The sequence below is a fragment of the Alosa pseudoharengus genome, unplaced genomic scaffold (assembly GCF_046254945.1).
Source record: "Alosa pseudoharengus isolate Yale_2024_CS ecotype anadromous, Long Island Sound unplaced genomic scaffold, YU_APseudo_1.1 YU_APseudo_1.1_scf_8, whole genome shotgun sequence".
Lineage (NCBI taxonomy): Eukaryota > Metazoa > Chordata > Actinopteri > Clupeiformes > Clupeidae > Alosa > Alosa pseudoharengus.
Genome location: NW_027468870.1, coordinates 37227636 through 37248071, shown reverse-complemented (window position 1 = coordinate 37248071; position 20436 = coordinate 37227636). Strand labels below are relative to the sequence as shown.

Sequence of the window (20436 nt, the reverse complement as noted above, 5' to 3'; positions counted from 1 at the left end):
TCTTGCATAGTGTGCCTTTAATGCATTTATTTATGTTGTAAGACATGAAGAAATGAATGACATCGGCAATTGCCTACGCACAAATTCATCATGCACTAAATGGACACAGAGAGACTATTGTTGCGAAAAAAAGGCTACTATATATACTTTGAAATCCCCTTTGAGTCAGATCTACTACACCTAATCACCAAGTTATGTGGAAATTAACGTGGTTTTTGCAATATTGTTGACAGACCTACCGCAGTAGCATATGGCGCCGTAAATAACGTTCATAATTTATGGAATTAAAATAGACAGATACCTCTGATTAGTATGGCTGATTATTGTTTAATAGCTATGATGGGAGCACCAGCTAGCGGAGGGAAATTATAACCTTCCATGCCCCCGGACAATTTAGTGTGCGCCTGCTCTAATTCTGAAGCAGTGGACTCCGCTGCAAAATGAAGAGGAAACACTGCGGAAGAAAGTTAATGTTTTTGCAATAAACTAGGCTACATCAACACAATATGTGGAGTGAAACTGCACGGGTTCAGATAACCACTGACTAGTTTTAGTCTACTTATTGCTAAATTGAAATGTGAGCGGCGGCCACTGGGGCAGGCTACGTCGGCAGGTTCATTTAAAAGGCAACCGGTCCGCCGACTATACATGTGCGTCTGCTAGGGGTGTAACGGTACACAGAAGTCACGGTTCGGTTCATACCTCGGTTCGGACATCACGGTTCGGTACGAGTTCAGTACAATGGAGGGAAAAGCAAAACAAAAATGCAGAAAGCATTTTTTTTTTATTGTGCATGTCTCAGGCTGTACCATCTAGTGTCATACAGTCTCTTCCCTGAGCTATCTGCAACAGCCTGAAGTGTGTAAGATGTAGGCTAAACAGTACAATAAGTACCCAGACTCCATCTGTAACTTGTAAACAAAATAAGACAATCAGCTATAAAACTGAAAATAGGCCTACAGTATCTCTTATTTCTGAAAGTGCAAATTACATAGAAAAAATCCACTTAAGCAAGACCTTCAACATCTGTGTTTAGTTGTATATGGAAGGGTCTACAATTTGCCTCAATATTTTTCATTGTGTGTAAAGTAATAATCTAGCCTACTAACTGTGAAAATATCACACTATTTTGCCTTTTTTTTAAAAACGAAATTGCTCCTTTCATTTCATAAACAGACTACAACTAGAAGTCACGTGACTTTGCCCTTTGACGTTAACTCACCGTAGCATGGTTTGTTTATTAGCCTGGTTAGCGTTGTCACTTTATTTTACTGTCTATGCACTTAACACTACCAGCTCCTCATGTGTGAAGTTACAAGTTACCCCAACATAAAGGTAATTACCACGCGATTTACATAGCTTTCTGTCATTACGAAATCATTTAATTTAAGCCATAGGTTTTGGCCCTATTTGTATGTGTATCCAAAGGCTGCTGAAGCGCAGGGGAAGTTTTTTTTCCCCTCGTTTCAGTGATTGGTAGCCTACATCTGGGTGATGGCTTCGAATATGTGTAGCATTTTTTCCACTCACATACCCAACAACTGCTGAACAACGCCGACACACAGTTTCATCTTATCCACCACTCTTTCGCCTGTACTAACGTTACTGTAACTGAAGTTCTCAAACTTGCGATCTTAAAGAGACCAGCGGATCCTCTAACTCTTGTGGGTCTAACCTTAGTGCTGCTAATGACTGACGGACTCGACTGACGACCTACAGATTAGCGTTAGGTGTCGCTAAAGAACTCCCGTAACTCTCGCTACTTAACAGTAATTGCGCATGACATTAATTAATCCGCACACGAGTTTTATGTATTTTTATACCGTGTATTCTCCGTGTAAATTCATGCACCGAACCGTGACGCCCGTACCGTTTCGGTTCAATACGAATACATGAACCGTTACACCCCTAGCGTCTGCACTAATTCTGATAGGTGGCGGCATTCATTTTGCCATGGCGGGCCGCCGCTCCCAAATCAACGTAGAGGAAACACTGACTCACCTCTGGAAGCGCTCCTGCTGCTCACGCTGCTTGCGGATCTCTGGGAACTGTCGCTCGTAGTACTCGCGCGTGCGGCTCTCCTTGGCTTTGCGGCGCGGGTTGTTCTCCATGCGTTCCACTTTCTTCTCCCAGGCCTCCATCAGCTGGTCGTAGCGCTGGCAGATCTTCTGTTCCTGCTCAGCAGCACAAGAGCAATGCGTCAGAGGAGCGACCCTCCGAGCCCCCACCACTACTGGGTTTCCCCACTGTCAGAGCTCGCACTCGCTGAGGCCACTCCATCATTGTTCCTACACTGCCCAGCCCACACAGGGCAAGATGTGAATTGACATGCTGTATGCTACTGGAGTGGTGTACATGAAATATGCATAAACAATCAGATGAAATACTACCAGAGAGTGTGGGGGGAAGGAGAGAGAGAGTGAGAGAAAGACAGAGAGAGGGAGAGAAAGAGAGTCAGAGGGAGAGAGAGAAAGAAAGAGTCAGAGAGAGAGAGAGAGAGAGAGAGAAAGAGAGGGAGAGAAAGAAAGAGTTAGAGAGAGAGATTTAGAGAGAGAGTTAGAGAGAGAGAGAGAGAAAAAGAGAGAGAAAGAGAGAGTTAGAGAGAGAGAGAGAGAGAGAGGGAGGAAAAACTAGAGAGGACAATGCAGCCTTGTTTTCATGCTCTCCAGTGAGCTTCCAACACTTCACCTTCCTCTTGGCAGATAGCCATGCTAACCCTTCTCGTTGTTCAGAGTCCAAAGGGTCTGTCTAATTTGGCATCAGAGTAGCCGGGAAACAGTTGACCTCGCTGAACTACACCTTTCTTTAAAAACAACAACCTTATGTAAGCAAATAGGTCAATAAATAAACAAATAAAGCATAAACACAAAACACTTCCTCATCAAAACTGAGATATATTTAGACAAGAAGAGCAGAGATTACAAGTTCATGTCCTTTCCAACTGGAAAACTTTTTGTTGTAGAAATTAGTGTGCTTAGACTGGGGATGGGTATATTTGTTCTGCTTGTCTGATAATTTAATTTTGCAAAGAAAGAGAAGTTGCCACTAAGGATTGCCATTAAGGATAACATACCACTCTTTAAAAGGCCTATGAATTGGAGGGATGTATGCACTACTTTTAACAAATAATAATCTGCGATGTAAACACTGAGGGCGCTATATTCCACCTAGCGCATGGCGGAACACTCGTTATTTTCCCAGCGCAAAGTTTATTTTCATATTTTGCACGTCTTGTTTTTAAACAATGCGCCCAGGGGTGTGGCAATTAACAACCTAGGGAGTGGTCTGGTGCGTTGTCTAAAAATCGCTATTGTACACAACCTAAAACGCATTGCGCCACTGACCAAGAGAAACCTCAACCTCAAGAGAAGCAACTCCTCTGCAGGATAAACATTGTTTTATTAAGTAATTCGAACATTATTAGGGTAAGTGTTACTAATTGTGAAGAACTGTTTTGTCGTTGACTGACACCACGGTGAAGTTAGTTTCACTTTGCCAATGAGATCAAATAATAGATGAGTGCAAATGCGTGAAGGCTACACTATGCTAGGTTTTAATAAAGCATGGTTTAGTGGAATAACTGTTCCATAGGGCCTACAGTCTCGCGTGCAAGCAGATTCTTTCAAATGCGCCAATGACTGTCAAAATACCAATGCAGACTTTGAAGTTGCGCTCCGCGCAGTTAAAGGGAATGACAGATGTCATTCTCATTGGTTTAAATGATGTTACGCCCAAAACACACCCATGACCGATTAAGAACCATAAGGCCCACCTTCTTGCACCGTGCACCGGACGTTTCATAACGTTTCATAACTAAACAACACCCAATAAGGACTGGACAAACCCCGAAATTTGTTTCAACTATTCGCCAGTGACCATGTGCTTTTGACTGTCATAATAGGATTTTTGCCGACCTCAAATCTGAACATAATTGGAAGTATGTGTACATAGTAGTGTGTGTGTGTGTGTGTGTGTGTGTGTGTGTGTGTGTGGGGGGGGGGGGGGGGGGGTCTGTGATGTGTCTGTGAGGTTGTCCAAAAAAGTATGTGTGGGCCTTTTGTGGTCCCTTTCAAAGTATGCTCCAATTTCCTGGAAGTCCCTGTCTCTTCCAGCATCCTCCAATACACTAAGAGTGAACATACTAACCCTTTGTTTGCGTGCATGGTTCCTCCGCTTGAAAAACAATATGAGCTTCTTCCTCATCAGCTGGTTACTGTAAAATAAAATGGGCAGCCATTTATTCCATGGCAAACTCTCTGAAAAGTCATATGGATACTCAATGTCTGTCAAATTGACATGATTTAATGCACATCCATTAATGTAAATATGCAGCAGCTGCATGGGGTAACACTATCAGGAAATCCTGCTAAGCTCTGGTGTAGACATTATGACAGGCTAATCTAGCCTAGCAAGACATTTTGAGGTCTACTCAGAAGCACAAAATGTAAAAGTAAGTAGGCCGATGTCAGGTATAGGAAGGAGAAGGACACAACGAAATATCACCTCTGAGTCTATCAGAACTCAAAACAAAATAGTAGCTTTTTAATGATGAGTTAGACTTTTGAGGAAGTGGCTCCTGTTAGTGTAAGAAGCCACCTCTTGCACGCTTTGCAGCAGGCCACCAAGCAGCAGAGACCACTCGACTGGGCCTTCAGCAAACTTGCCTCACAACCAAAGGCCAACCTGATGAGCCGTTTTCTCATTATACTGTACAAATTGATAAGAACCTCAGCCCAGACAACCCGTCCTTCACCCTCAGACACGCTAAAACCACACACACACAGTGTACACACAGTATACGCGCACACGCACACACACACACTCATTTCACTTCCTCCCCCAGCCTCTCTCTCTACCGTGACTAAACACAGAACCAGGTGACTCAGCAGAGGAAAAAAAACGTGCAGCTGAATTGAGCTGCTCAGAGAGGACTGAGGCCTGGTAAAAATCTCCACGTCCCACGCTGGAAATTAAAAACACACATATTTGGGTTCTTTTCTTCCTGGCCAACTGTGTGCAGTATAGTCACTCACTATCACGCCATCACACAGCCTCTGGCTCTACCCTCATTTGGCACCGGCTCAGTTCAAAGCAACACAGAGGTACAACAGAATTGTGTGGTAGGAGCAGGCTTCACTCAGTCTCTTATTCTCTTTTTCAAAGTGCTAAGCCAAACTTAGAACAGATGAGAATAAAAAAGGGCACACTTTATTGCAATGAACACTTTTGTATGCAAAGTGCAGCCTTTTTTCTTCTGAAAGGCAAAATAAAGGAAAATACTCACGTCTTTATGTTGTCGTGGTACACTTTAGTATCTGATGGCTGGTTGTATAGGGGCTGGGGAAAAGGGGGGAAAATCACACTGGAATCAGCTTCCTTCAGGGGAAAGGCTAATGATTAACAATCAGCTGGGCAGGACTCCAAATCTGGCTTACACCAGCAGCCATGGAGCTGGACAGTCAGACATTACTGTATGTTGCATACATCCACCGTAGCAAATGCTTAACACTTACTAGCTCCACCTTGGGACCAAGACCTTCGAATATTTTATGGGCCTCCTCTGCTTTTTTCTATGAGAAGAAAAAGGGAAAAAAGGAAAGAGAGGGAGAAAACAGAAAGAAAGAATACATCAATAAGTGGAAACACACACATTTTTGATTAAAACACAAGTGTCGACACCACCCACTTTGAGAACAGACTCACGCTGTGTTATGTCCGTTCCAGTCTGAGCAAGCATTTTTTTCCTGCTTTGCTGTCATAGAGTTGATGGTATGGTAACACTTTGCAAATACACACTCTAGGGCCAATTGTGTGTCCAAAACCTCCCTTAATTTAAGAGGACATGGCTCTTCATGCGCTTAAGCAAATCATTTTTATGCCATTTTGCATTAATATCTACATACTTTCACAGTTGCTAGCGCAAACACGGAGTTGCAAAAGCAACAAAGTAGTGTCTTTTATTATATTTTAAGATCTATGGAAAACATTCTGTGGCACTTTTCCCCCCATTCTCAGCTCTGAAAAAAAATAGTGTTCCAAAAGTGCCTGACGTGCAGGAACACAACTGCTTGTTTCCCATGTTCTGAGTGCATACAACATACCCAGCAAAAGGCACAGACAACATCTTTAGCAGGAGAGGTAATAAGAGACAGCAGACTTAAGAGACAGTACAAGTTAGTTTGAAGCCAAATCTGTTAGTCTCAGTGTGCATACATGGGAGTGTGTGAGTGTGTGTGTGTGTGTGTGTGTGTGTGTGTGTGTGTGTGACAGAAATGCCAAGTCTAGTTTCCTCTGCCAATGGCACAATTAATAATATTGTATTCTGTACAACTTAAGAGGGAATGCTGGAATATTATTTTAGTGATAACACAGCCTGTTCACTCAACAATGATGAATCAAAGGCTGAGAACATGCAGCTGTTCAAATAGAAAAAGAACAAAATGGCGTTTTGGACAATGGACAATGTCTGTAGAGGGGGGAGGGAAGAGGAGAAAATAGCAATTTAATTTGTAATGCGTTCCGAACTGTTCTGCCTGCGTAACACTAACAAAGCATAATATTCAAATTGATAGTCAAACGCCAAAAAAGGTTGCCTTCTGAAGAGAGACACAGCAGCAAACCCTGGAAACCCCTAGCAACTTCAGCGAGTTTTGCGTCGCTACATTTCAGATGTTTGCCGCTTTCATTTTAGTTTTTCCTCCAAGTCAGCCAACCACAGCGCTACTCAAAACACGATTGGCAGCTAATGATGGGTGGAAACAAAAAAGCTAATGAGTTTGCAGCATTGGACAGTCACACATGATCTCCTACAAATGACGACAAAAACAACTTCAATGAGCTTAGATACACACACAGATTTGCGATATGTGATTAAGCTGTGGAAATCTGCTTAAAAACAACAACAACTTCAATTCTCAAACCTTCTTTTAGGGATAAGTACTAAACATTTAGAAACCGTGAAGCAACACAGGCAGAGGAAAGAGAGGCAGGAAGAGAGGGAGGTGAGTGTGCCTGTGTGGCAGTCAGTCCTCTCTGCTCTTTCCTGCCGAAAGAGTTAATGAATGTCGGAGCTCCAAGCCAAGCCCCAGTGACGTCTTGCCAGCACACAGACCAGACGAACACTGCTGAACTACAGTAACCCTGGAGCCTCTTTCCCCTCCCTCCCTCCCCCTTTCCTCACAGTCACTCTCACCCTTTCCCTCCCACTGTGCTGTAGCACAGACACAAGCCTTTCTCCACCTCTCACTTTTTTTCGTCTACTCAATATTTCTGCCTCTGCCTGGCTAGCACTCAACATACACAAAGCACATGCACAAAGCTTCTGGAAAACCCTAATCTACACATACATACACACACAAATAACAACATCATCTAGGACCCACAACAATGCACGCACTGTCTACATATGCATATAATCACATTTTGAAAAATTATATATAATGATACTATGTTTAATGTCTGACAAACTGGTTTCTATCCAGCTCTAAGCATGGCTAGGTCACAGAGTGCAACAGACTAGTCTGTGTGCCAGTGAATTCAGGCAAATCAGTTTGCAACTTCCCTTACAATCGTAGGCCCATTTGACGGTGCAGTTATGTTTTGCGTGTTGCTAGCTGTGGGAAACTTGTGTGCTAGTGCTGATGTGTCTACCCTTGAGGCACAGTTAGATCTTAAGCGCAAGTTTGTTCATATCTGCCTACTGGAGTTGTGTGCAATAGCGAGACTGGGGTCCCCAGTGCACCGACCCGGTTCTCGTCGTAGATGATCTGGACGATGCTGCGGTGCTTGTGCTCCACTGGTGGGGGGGACACTGGCTTTTCCGGCTCCACTGGCTTGGCTGCTTCCTGCTCCAGTTGTTGCTAGGGGACAGGACATATGCAAAACATAAGTCTTACCAGTCTACTGTTATGAAACTACATCGGCATAAAAGAGTTACCTCACTGAAACTGCACTCCTCTGCAAACCAAATTATCATGTTGTCAGTTGAAACGATTACTTAACCCATTTTTCATAACTGCCTTTGTACATGGACATTGTAATTGCACTCTTTGGAGAGGACAGTTGGAACATGCTTGACAAAATATTCTGTTTACACATTCAAGGACTTGTAAATAAACAGTCTATAGTATAAAGATTATGAGATACTGGCACACTTGGAATAAGCAAATAATCCAAGCAAACAAAACCAAAAAAAAGTGAAAAAGTTCTGTCTTTCCTTTACCCTAGCAGAGTTTGCATTCCTCTCTAATGAGCTGAATTCCGTCAAACCAGAGGGAGTGAATGGGGTGGAGGAGAAAAAGAAATATCTTTCTTTCCTTTCTTTCTATCTATCTATCCATCCCTCTTTCCCATTCCTACAACAAGAGGTACAAACTCGAAGGAAGGGAAAGCCAATTTAACCAGTTCAGCTCAAAGTCTGCAGTCACCCTTTGCCCCAGAGACGGTAATTACAGAGGGGAAGTGCAGGGGAGAGGAGGCTGACTGAGCATGCGTCTGCATGCCCTCCTCACCGCATTATTACAAACTCTCAGGGCAAGGGATTTGGCATTAGAGGAGGCACAGAGCACTTGAGGAGGCCAAGGAGTGGCCCTTGTTAGCAGGGTACATCTGAAGATTATCTCCCATTGGAAGCGAAAGCATCAGCTCATTGCTCCACTTTTTTTCTGTTTGTTACAGTGTATCCCAACTGCCTGCAGGCGACCGAATGTTGTGTAGCATTGAATGACCTCTGTCCATGCTGAAAATCAAGGTACAATAAAATGACAGGACAACTTCAGCACAACGATTGCAGCGACTGAAATAAAACTGAGAGTGAGGGATAATAAGAAAGACTAATAGGGACCGAAGACCAAGCCGACAGTCATATGTCTGATTTGTCTCTACTTTGAAGTGTGCTTGGTGTGCAGTTTCTATTACAGTGGGCAGTTATCTACCACTGGACAACATCATTATCAAACATAACTGCCACCAAGTACTCCCAAGGCCTGTTTCTCCTGTTTTGAAGAGTAGAGACTACTGCAGACCATTCACAAACATCACACACATCTCAGAGTGGGAGGCCCAACCAGAGAACATGTCCACTCACCTGTTTCTTCTTGAGCTTAAATATCTGCTGCTCCACCTTCGCGATTTCTCGGTCCACCCTGTCCATGCTCTGGATGAGCTCCTCCTTGGACAGTTTGGAAGGGGACGCGTCCTGCTCCTCCGCCATATGCTGACCCACTCCTCCCGGGGAGGACGCCTCCACCTTCACATTGAACTGTGTCTCCTGTAGGAAGGAGAGGAATAAGAAGAAGGATGCACTGGGATGGGACCCAGCATACCCACTGGGACCAACTGAGCAGCAAGTCTCTGAGGTCTCAGAGCAGCAGTCGAATACAACAGAGAATCATTTCACTTCTTAGAGCTGAAAAAACACCTTCAGGTGGAATACTTCAGCTTCTAAAAGATATCTCTGAAGACTGACTGAGTTTTTATGACTGTGGTTGCACTAAAGATAGTCTCCACAAAAGAGGCTAAAGATAGTCTCCACAAAACAAGCTCTGGACCTCTGAACTAAAGTATTACTCTGATGTCTACTGATGCTGATGAGACCTATGATGGAGTGGGACAGTGACCGACCTTTTTGACCTCTCCAGCTGCAGACCTGATGCCATCCTGCATGACGTGGGGCACGGGCAGGACAATGGTGCCTGTTGGCGCACGGGCGAAGTGAGTCTCCAACGGCCCATCAACGCGTGGCCGTTTGGGTTCCAGGGACTCATGCTCAGGCTGAGAGGTGAGGGACGAGACGAACTGCTGCTCGTACCCATGCCTCCTCTCCGGTGGCCTGGGAGCAGGAGAAGAGGAAATAAATAAATAAATAAAAATATACAAACAAACTAAGCTACACTGTCCAAACTGCTGCAATGCATGATGGGTTAGAAAAAAGATTCTCAGAATAAGGCCTGGGCTAAACCAGGCACATCAGAAGCACACATGTTTACCTGCACACGTTTACAATTTTTTGCTTGCGTAAAAAATTGTTTTAGATGACCGGTCTAAGTTTTTCGAAGGTAAGCATTGACTTATTTGTGGCGGCCCACCACAATATCAACATTGACCACCACACAATGATTTTCCAGGTTGTGCTAAATTGTGCTTAAATCTGGTTAGCATCATAAGTTATTGGTTGCATTCAAGTTAATTCTGCAAATCTACCACCACACATAGAATTCAATGCTGTGGGAAACACTGCACTATCACATCTGGTGTAGCCAGTTCAATTGATTATAGTGAAAGCTGATTGCAGCAGACACTCTGTGAACGTATATATACGTGACTGGTGTAGCCTCCTCGTAAGAGCCTCAAGGTCATTCTAGGATACTTCCTCATTCTATTCTCTTTAACAATCTGTATGCAATTTCCCCTCACAGTAGCTCTAGTTCGCTTATTTTCTACCTTTTTTGCATCACCTTTACCTACATCTGTGGCCTTAAGAGGACTCCATGAGGGGAAACCTCACAGGACTGAACACTTTTAAAAAAAAAAGTGTCTTATATGAATATTAGGGGTGTAAAGATTAACAGATACGTATCGGTATCCGTTTTTTTTACGTGTAAGATCGATACGTGAAGCCCCGTATCGGAATAAAACTGAAATGAACCGGTCGTTATATCGATTTACTTGTTACGAATCGGTTCACAACCTTTTCTGCTCGCTCAGACTCTCATTTACGTTCCAATCAGCGCGTTCATCCCACGTCCGGTTTTGAAACTATACGTGGCACGGAATTGTGGGTAATGCAGTTCGTTTTTGGCTACATTCATTTCCCAAAGTTGTCAAATGACCTCATTACCCATACATCTACTGCAACTTAAGCATGTGACAACTCGCACAACTCGGTCGTTTGTTTTACAGTTTTTACTCTTTTGTTTTTCAAAATCAAACACTAAACAGCAACGATAGTCTGAAGAGTATAGCCTTACATTTGATGAAGGGATTTCCTTAATGTTAAATAATAATTTGGCCCTTGCTAAAACGATGCACAAATTATTAGCCAATTATTTTGTTCATATTCACTCAGACTTGTGGCATTATAGGTTTCTGCATTAGGCCCGGTCTTTCAGTCTACCGTTGGAACAAAATAAACCCAGAAAGGCCAAGAGTGTCTTAAGCATTGTTTTATTTTATTTCGGTATTGTCTTACCTCAACAAGGCTACAGCTCCATGAAAACAATCAGATATAACTCTATAAAATCTATAAAGTCTATAAAAAAAAAATTTGTATTTGGCTGCTGTGTTTGACTGAAATGTAGACTATTCTTTTTTCATTCATTTCAATACAGTATATGAAACAAACCTCAGTTTAGATAATCATATTCACACATTTTTTTGCCTAATAGACAACCATGACCATGATAACTGATAATATAAAATTAATGTGCACCTTGAGCAAATTATAAAAAATCTTTCAGAATGCTTTCCATTCTTGAACTGCATCGAATCGAACTGAATTGAAAAGACATGCATCTTTTCTTGTATCGAATCGTGCCCATGTATCTAGATGCGAATCGTATAGTCTTTTACATGAGAGATTTACACCCGTAATGAATATACCTCTCAGTTCCGGGGTGGAATTCCGAGAGCAGAGAGGGTCTGCGTCGCGCCTGCTGCTGGTCCTGAATGTGTGTCCGGTAGTCTTGGACGGTGAATTCCTACACAGCAGAGACAGATAGAAGACAGAGGGAGAGATAGACAGACAGAGGACAGAGACAGAGGACAGAGAGAGAGAAGAATGAAGGGATGTCATAAGTCATAATGTCATTTCCTAAACTGTTCACATGAAAATCTAAACGCATCTTTCTCGTCTGAATAAAATAATACAAAAAATATTAACAGCGAAAATACAACAGGTTTGACCAGGCGTAACGGGCAGCTGGCAAAAGCAGTGTTAGCCAGCTGATCTGTAAAAAAACAGTTTTGTATACGCAGCCTTACAACACTTTACTGCTCTTCGAATCACTGTACAATGTCAGTTTTGGTACAAATACAGTATAAAATACCCTAATACGTCTATAGACCCTTTCAAGAATAAAAACAAAAACAATGTTTGAACGTTCTATTTGGGCCCCAATCTACTTCCTCTGCATTAAGATAGCATATGGAATGTTAAAAAGGAAGTCTTGTGGGGCCAACTATGATGCTGATAATGGAACTCTCTTGAAAGGGTCTATTAACGTTTTTCATGTGACGTATTCTAGGTTCTATAGCTTTGTTTACATCCAGCTGGTAGGCAAGGGACAAGTTGAACCCATTGAACATCGTTGTCTGCAGCTGCCTCTAGGCTACATCTCTGTATTTCAGCAATGTCAACATTTCAGGCCCATTGTTCAATATTTGATAGCCTGTCACAGGAACGTTGTTTCGCTAAAATCGCCCTGATTTGGTGCATTGATCTGTATAACGTTATGGGAGAACCTGCATGTAGCCTAATGGTAGCCTTACTTTTTTTCTCTGTTCAAAACTCGGTTTACACGAAGACGATATAGCTTTCTTAGAAGCTGTGAAATTGGACCAGAAAGGAACATGTCTTCCTTCTGAAAGCTGACACAAAATCAAACAATATTTGATCATTTAACTTCAACTGAACAGGTTTTAGTAGGCAGTAGACTCAGCAGACGTTAAAACGGTAGCCTACTAGCGTCAGTCAGCATCATGTAACATTAATGGCGTTAGTCATGAATCCTGTAACATATTATATCATATAACAGCGATGGCTTATTCGAAGACGATCTGCATGGATATATAACCACCCGGAAAAACTCAGAATGTGAGTGATAAAGTTCATTAATTGTATGAAACTTTTTTTATTAGTTATCCATTGCAGCATCGCCTATATTAGGCTGTTATGCTAGCTCAGCCTTTAAATATGTTTTTATTTTGGTCATGTGGACTTGATTAAACGGGTAAAGATAATTCATAAACTGCTTATTTCTTACATGATTGAAGCCGTAGCCTAGGTTCAACAGTGGTGTTTGAGGTTGCTGTGTTAAGTTGTTGTGTGTGATCGCTAAACAATTAGGATCAAATCAGTTTATTTTGACATACGGGAGTTAGTCTAAGTGACCTGTAACGTTAGCCTATAGCACATAAGCCTATTCTGTTTTCATTTATTAGCATTTGTTGTGATTATATAATCAAATGACACTCATGATAACTTGAAATAGAAGGACAGAAGATAGGTGATTGATGTCCACAAGCACGAATTTCACGAGACAAATTAGAACAAACTGTTCCGGTAAAAATAATCTTGCCATGTTTAAAATGCTGCACTTTTTCCCTTCATAGCCTATCTCTGGCAATTCATTTTTGGATGACTGTAGATAGTTGTATTTTAGCCTACGTCTTCGTAGACAGTAGGCTACACCATTAGGCTATCTTGAGAATAAAAGACTTCACAGCTGCTAATGATCATCCTCCACAACCACGAGGATAGGTAGGCTAAACGGTCGTTCGTCGCCTTTTTGCTTCTTATTGTAAAACAAACTGTTAGGGCCTACACAAGTGGTCGGCATCCCGGTCAATATTTGATATTAAAATTTCAATTTTGAAGCTATTTGTAACTATGTGTAGCCTATGCAACCCGACTGTTGTAGGCTTGCCTACCACTCTCTGCAGTGCCTTGCCTACCATTCTTGCCTACCACTCTAGTTGTAAACAGACGGTCACATGACATTATGACGTAGGTGCAAAACCTTAATACACAAACAGTATCCCACACAGGATCACAGTTGACACTAGGGTTGGGCGATGTCCCCTTAATTGGCATTGGATGATGTGTACAGTAAAACATTGCGATGGACCATGATATATTATACACCAATGCGACCTGATGAAAGTGGACAGCTAAGAGACATAGGCTACCCTTAGTTGTGTGCAAAGTTCAGTAAAATCCACGTAAAAAAGAGGAACAGACAACCAATCTGAACATTTGTGCACAAACCAGCGGAATACATTGCCAGCCTTTGCTGGAACTAGCAAAAAGCTACTCAAGACTACAATCGTGGTCACTCATCTAAAATCTTCAGTAGGCTAATCTGTAGGCTACCAACCTCATATGCTATGCATCTCATTCCACATTATTATCGGCAATGCCGACTGCGGAAAGTGAAAGTGAGGAGCTGCGATCGCACAGTCCAGGCTACCGGACGGTACATCAAACAACTTATACAAATAACGAATCCCGATTACCACTACGCTGCTGTCTGGGGCTTTTGCTAAATGCGTGAAATACAACCCTTATAGTGAAAGACGGAGGTCTTCTGATCTTATAATAACTAACGAAAGAAATTATTTCTTAAAACATGGTCGAGAAGAACGCAATAGGTTGTGTAGCTTATTTCAGAAAACTCAACAGTAGGCCTAAATTAACTAAATTCCATAGCCTAGGCAACACAAACTTGAGAGGTGCAGGTCCAAATCAACATCGCTACTTGCTCGGATCACGACAGCTGTGTGCGTGTGAGGAGGAAAGACACATAGGCTACGGGAAGCGCACGACTGTCATTCTTAAACGTAGGCTATATCGATACTAATACAATTAGGTATTGTGAGGTTTCTCATTTCAGGGTATTGCGATACTTTTGCAGTATTGGTGCACCATGCACCACTAGTCAAAGTAGAACAACCGCTTAGTTCGTGGAGACAGCAGATGCGAGTAAAGTCTAGGTGCTCAACCTTATGACATTAGGTGCACCAGTGCGACCCAGAACATTTTTTAGTCGCACCCTTAAAAATTTTGGTCGCACTCTGGAGCCCTGATATCATTTTTAATCTTTGGTGATCTGCATATTTTAAACCAGGAATGAAACCCTGTCTTTGCCTTTGTCTTTTGATCATCTTTGGCTTTTAACTGAACAGTTAAAACGCCCACATTGTAGAAAATACACTGCGTATCGCCAATGCGGCCAAGAAATAAAGAAATAGGAATTTTGGTCCATATTTCCCAGCACTGCTGCTGATGTCATCACACATAAATGAGAGCTGAATTGAGGCCGTCTTTGTGGATCACAAAATAAAAACCACAAACACAGCAAAATGCAGCATTCCTCAAAATCCGTCTGCACTGAAGCCCACAATTAGTCCCAACCTTTCATTAGGAGCTTCACTGTGAGCTACAGTAGGCAACTAGGCCTGGGAAACATGAAAAAATTTTCAAAATTCATTTTTGCACAAGGAAATGATCACTCATCCATTTGCAATCATTGCTTAAAACAGAGACAATCCTGTCCTGAAAATCCTTCCTTTGCCAGCACACAGCTTTGTCAAAGATGGTCAGTAAATGTCCACAATAGGCAGGAGCAGGGCCATCTTAGATTTGCATAATGACAGAAACACAAACGCCTAGAACATGGAAATCCCATGGGAAACCCTACCTTTTGTGACGCCTGTGACGCTGCAGAGACTACGTTTGCGAAGAAGAATCTGCATTGCATTCCACTGACCTCCTGCACAACACTCATCACAGTTACACTACAAACGCAGTCTCAATAGAATGTTTTCCTGCTAGTGTAAGCAGATGAATGACAGAACAAAGCCCTGACACAAATCTACAACCTAATGAGAACACTGCTTGACATCCGGATAAGGAACTTCATCTGGATAGGACAGAGGCCTACTCTTTGTGTACATTCAAAGAATCACAGAGCCATGGGCGGAGTAAAATGTTAGCTTTTTTTTACTTCAATCATAAAATCAAGCCCAAAGCCAGACCATTCTGCTAGATACAGTTATACTCTCTGTGCCATGTATAATTTCTTAAATCCACATGGCCGTCGAAACACAACCACACTGATGTCCCTGCTGGCCTTCACATAAAATTCACAAGCTTATCAGCTCACAGGGTTTCTTCTAAACTGCAAGCACACACTACACAAAGTACACAATGTTTTTTTTTCGGGCATCCTCAACATGCATTGAATCGGAATCAATGCATCATTCATGACTCATAACTTTATGACGACGCAAACTTTATGACAATGTATCTTACCATACCAAGCCACAGATACCATTACTGTTTGGCCCTTTGTGTGAAATACAGGTTAACTAAAACGAACACAAAATGTATACATTGTATCAGAGTCCATATCATGATGTATAACCTTATCACAAAGCATCCTGCAATACCCAGCCACAAATAATGTCTTTAATTAATGCCGACTTGACCTGACTAACGAGTCGTTGACGTTACTACATGCAACAAAGGTTACAGAGTGTTGAGGACAGCTGGTGTGTTTTAGAACAACTTTCTTGAGTTCAAAGGCATTTCCTAATTGTCATAAAAATGATTTAGAGGCTAACCACCATGTCTGCCAACTATCTCCCCTAATGGACAAGTACTACTCAAAATCTGCCAATTTATGCCACAATTTATAAGATCAGAAATTTAACTTGCCATCATCACACAACAGCAATGCTGTACTCAAAATCAAAACCGGCCATGAAATGTCAACAAGTCTAAAGTCAACAACATGCACTGGAAATATATTATTCACATTCATACATTCTTTCAAAAGAGTTGAAAATGTGTCATAATTGGAATCAAATGATCTCTCTTTTGAAGCGCTTAAATGCTCAATTACAAACTATTGCCTTAGGATGTTAACTACAGCGTTCCTGTAGACTTTCACATGTATAATTGTAGCCTGCAACCCAGCATGTTTTCAGTAGCCAAGTTACGGTATATGCTTCTTAGCAGTTACCTATATGAACTATATATGCTCATGAAAGCACCTCCTGGTTTGGGCTGTGCTGTTCAAATGACAACCATCATGCTTTAGTGTGCATGTACACCCTTGATGTGTAAAAAAAATAGCCATTTCATCTTAGCTCATCAACATGTTGGCTGGATTCAAGGACAGGAGGAATGAATTTAAGTGGTAAACAGAGACAATGAAAAATGAAATGCCACCACTTCCTGTTTTGCCAGTGTTGCCAACATGTTATACTTATTGTGTGAAATGCAGGCCCGTTTCAAAATATTAGCATCAGCTGAGTTCATTTCTAAGGAATTTGTGTTCGTGTTTGTGTGTAGCAGGTCACTGCCACGTCAGCCATCAACCCCCAACACCAGAAGCTCTTCATTATCTCAACTGAGGCATTAGTTGTGTGTGCCATTTAATAGACACTTTAATAGTGCAAACAAAATGTGTGGGTGGCACGAGAACAGAGTGACCCTGGCTTCCACATCTGGAGCAAGCTTACCGGCTGATGGCGTGCTGAGCTGAAGGTGTACTGGACAGAGTGTGGAGGGTAACGGTTTTGTTCGTTGCTGAAGGCCCCCTGACTGGGGGGGTAGCCGGAGCTGGACATGCTGGCTCAGGCTGCGCCAAACCAGGCCTAGGCCTGGGCAAGATGCTGGGGGCACTGATCACGGTCTCAGCTGGGGCATGACTGAGAACCCAAACCACCTGCGGAAACAGACACAAGACATGTAAACAAAATGTGCACAGAGAGAGGATCAGAGAGACAGCAACGTTAAATAAACAAAAAAAGATGCATTTGCAGTAGGACCCTGAGAATTCTACACTCTGTCGTCGATAGTTGTGCCAGGTCAGTTTCGTCCACAATTTTGCACCAGTCTGTGACCTCAGAAGCTTGTGGTGCTCTAAATCAGTCCCCAGTGCTAGCGACCAATTTGTATTTAGAATACACAAATTGCCAGACTGCCAGCTAGCTCCTCCAAAATTGTCCTACCAATCTACCAATCCAACTATTCACAGGCTGTCTCTCTCCTCCTTGCACCCAATATACCCAAAAACTCAAAAACAAAATGAATAGGCCTACTTCTGTTATATCCATGACTAGTCATATTTGTTTATATTATTCCGTGATGGCATCAAGAAAAGAAAAGGGGGAACAACAAGTAGGAACAGTAAAAACCTAGCCTGACAAACAAACACACCATTGATAGCGCTGGTGGCCATATTTTGTGGACATATTTTGTAAAGAGCCTACATGCCAACATCATCATATTACCAGTGGCCAAACTTTGTCTCCTCAAAGAGGAAAATACTTTATGTTTTTGTTGTGCACTGTATGTGTATGAAGGTACGAAAACTGTCCATTAGGCCTCAAGAATTGCTGAAACAAACCAAAACCAAGCCAGCGTGGCATTTTGTTAAGCTTACCCACACACAGAGCCCAATAATTACACATCATAAGCTGGGCTGTAGCATTATCCATGAAAATGATGATGATCAAATGAGGATGATCAAAGTCGTTTTCACATGAAAATGGCTTTGATGATCTGTCTGTCATTTTGACTCACGTGGAGGACCCTTCTCCAACTGCCCTCAGTAAGATATTTAAAAATGAAAGGGCTTATATACTTCACAGAAAATAAACCACGTAATAGCTGCCACCAAGTTCAGTAACATGTCCTCTGTGTTCTTAACTCGTTCATCCATACACTGAATTCAAACACAATCTGAAATGCACTATAATGAAAGCAATGACCACATATCTAATACAAACATAGCATACCACATTTGCCTATTATGTGCAATCTGCCATATATATTTTACAGAGCTCCGTTTTTATGGTGGTTGATATTTTTGTGTACACCGTGCAGACAGTTACATTACATAATAGCTACTTTGAGTTGCCAGCGATGTTCATTTGAAAGAATTTGTAGGCCTAGGTCTTGAAAAACAGACGGCAGACAAAGATACAGCCTAGGAGTTACGTTACAGTCCAAGAAATACGGTGATATGTACGTACATTGCCCGGAAGTCAGATGTGTAACTTACGAGAACACATTCACAGTTCCTCCAAGTTTGTCAAATGAAAGTCTAATTGCCCGCGCAAGTTAACATTACACGGTTAAACACTTTGAAGAGAAAACAGAACGTTACTTTTCGGTAGATCATGACATACTAGACAACTTAATCTTTCCCTTTCAACGACAAGCCTCTAAATAGTCTGCTTTGTCTTTTTACAACGTTTAACACTTTTAGATCGCAAAGATTAACTTTTTTCAGAGCACTGCAGAAATACGTAACTTGGCTATTAGCTATGAACCTTCAAGTTACCATTTAAAATATGACAATACGATAGCAACCAACCTACCCTTCGTGACGTTGGAATGACCAACTTAACAAGCTATAGCAAGCAAATAACGCAAGGAAAAAGTTTTGTCTGTGACCTAGCGGTTAAAATGTTCACGTTGTTTGTGTGGTAGTTGTAACGTTAGCCAACTTCGCTTACGAGCTAGCTAACGGTGCAGAATAATGTGTCTAGCTGATTTTTAGCTCCTTATAATACCAGCAATACACAGCTATGTGGGTTAAATTACGCCTAAACCTAATCATACGAGTTGAATAAGCAATTGTGTACTCCAAATGAGGCAATTTCTATTATAGAATTGTTTCTATGACATTTCATAAGTTAGTAAGGGAGCTGGGAACATTTCTTAGGTAGCTAGCCAACTGACACAGCTAAGAGAGCCAAATGGTTAGTTAGCTTGTTATTGCTAGCTAACGATATCGTAACAAGAAATGGTGGAGTTATTTCCAATTCAATTCCACTTCTATTTGTTTTTTCAATCGCTTCGTGCATGAGTATGTATTGCTTTCAAAGTTAAAATCATAAGACACTAGATGCTACAGAGCAATAATAGTAGACAAGTATTTCGAGCTAGGTTTGATTTCACCTCTGCATTCTCAACCAAGCCGCCATCTTGCAAGGAGCTGCTTACACACAGACGTAAACGTCTAAACAATATAACACAATATGTTCTAAATACATGCAATTACAGTAGTATGTGAGATGAAATGGAAACATACCACATATCGGTAATGTAAACCTCCCAAAAAAACAAGATGTGTACTTCTCGATAAAGTGCGAGAGGTGATTGTTATTCCGCGGATGACGGACTGAACGAATGTTGCAGGCTAAAGGCTGCAGCACACTTCAACATTGTATTTGTCCTAGAAGTACTACGTCTATTGTTCTTATGCATGTAGATGGACTGTATATTATTCAAAACGATTCATTATATTACGATTAGTCCTTAATAACATATTCCTTAAAGACACGGGATATCATGGATTTTTTTTAAACTAAGCGAAGCACTGGCATTCCTTTATTTTCTAACATTTACCATCTAGGATAATACGGTGTGACGTTAAATAGCTCCCCACAGGCGGACCTAAAGTTCCGACATGCCTCAGTTCACACTCCGCCCAAACCTTTTTATCTTATGAAACAAATATGTTTCTGTTTGATAGGTTATTATTATTTTTTTTAATCTTTAATAGGACTAAGATTTCATCGGTATCTAATGCTGTCTCCGTGAATGATGTTGTATAACTGCATAATCACGTTTGAGTTCATTGTTATCAATACAGGGTGTCGCATCCAAAGTCGATGGTTGACAGTTTCAGATAAAATCAA

The 20436-nt window shown here is 41.7% G+C and overlaps 1 protein-coding gene across 8 annotated transcripts in view; it reads right to left on the bottom strand.

Annotated features, from left to right (window-relative positions):
* The window catches only part of ncor1 (nuclear receptor corepressor 1), a 73696-nt gene extending 53582 nt beyond the window's left edge, over positions 1-20114 (bottom strand). For 4 of the 8 annotated variants that reach the window (XM_076275371.1, XM_076275372.1, XM_076275379.1 and 1 more), the window contains exons 1-10: positions 19827-20113; positions 17245-17450; positions 11599-11696; positions 9622-9829; positions 9086-9268; positions 7701-7859; positions 5514-5570; positions 5285-5337; positions 4147-4213; positions 2002-2174 (exon numbers count right to left, since the gene is read on the bottom strand). In XM_076275371.1, coding sequence (XP_076131486.1) covers positions 2002-2174; positions 4147-4213; positions 5285-5337; positions 5514-5570; positions 7701-7859; positions 9086-9268; positions 9622-9829; positions 11599-11696; positions 17245-17352 — 1106 coding nt within the window. In that variant the 5' untranslated portion in view covers positions 17353-17450; positions 19827-20113. Of the gene's footprint in view, positions 1-2001; positions 2175-4146; positions 4214-5284; positions 5338-5513; positions 5571-7700; positions 7860-9085; positions 9269-9621; positions 9830-11598; positions 11697-17244; positions 17451-19826 lie in introns of all 8 variants that reach the window. The other 4 variants (XM_076275375.1, XM_076275376.1, XM_076275378.1 and 1 more) reach the window with 3 other exon arrangements.
* Between the last annotated feature and the right edge of the window lie 322 nt (positions 20115-20436).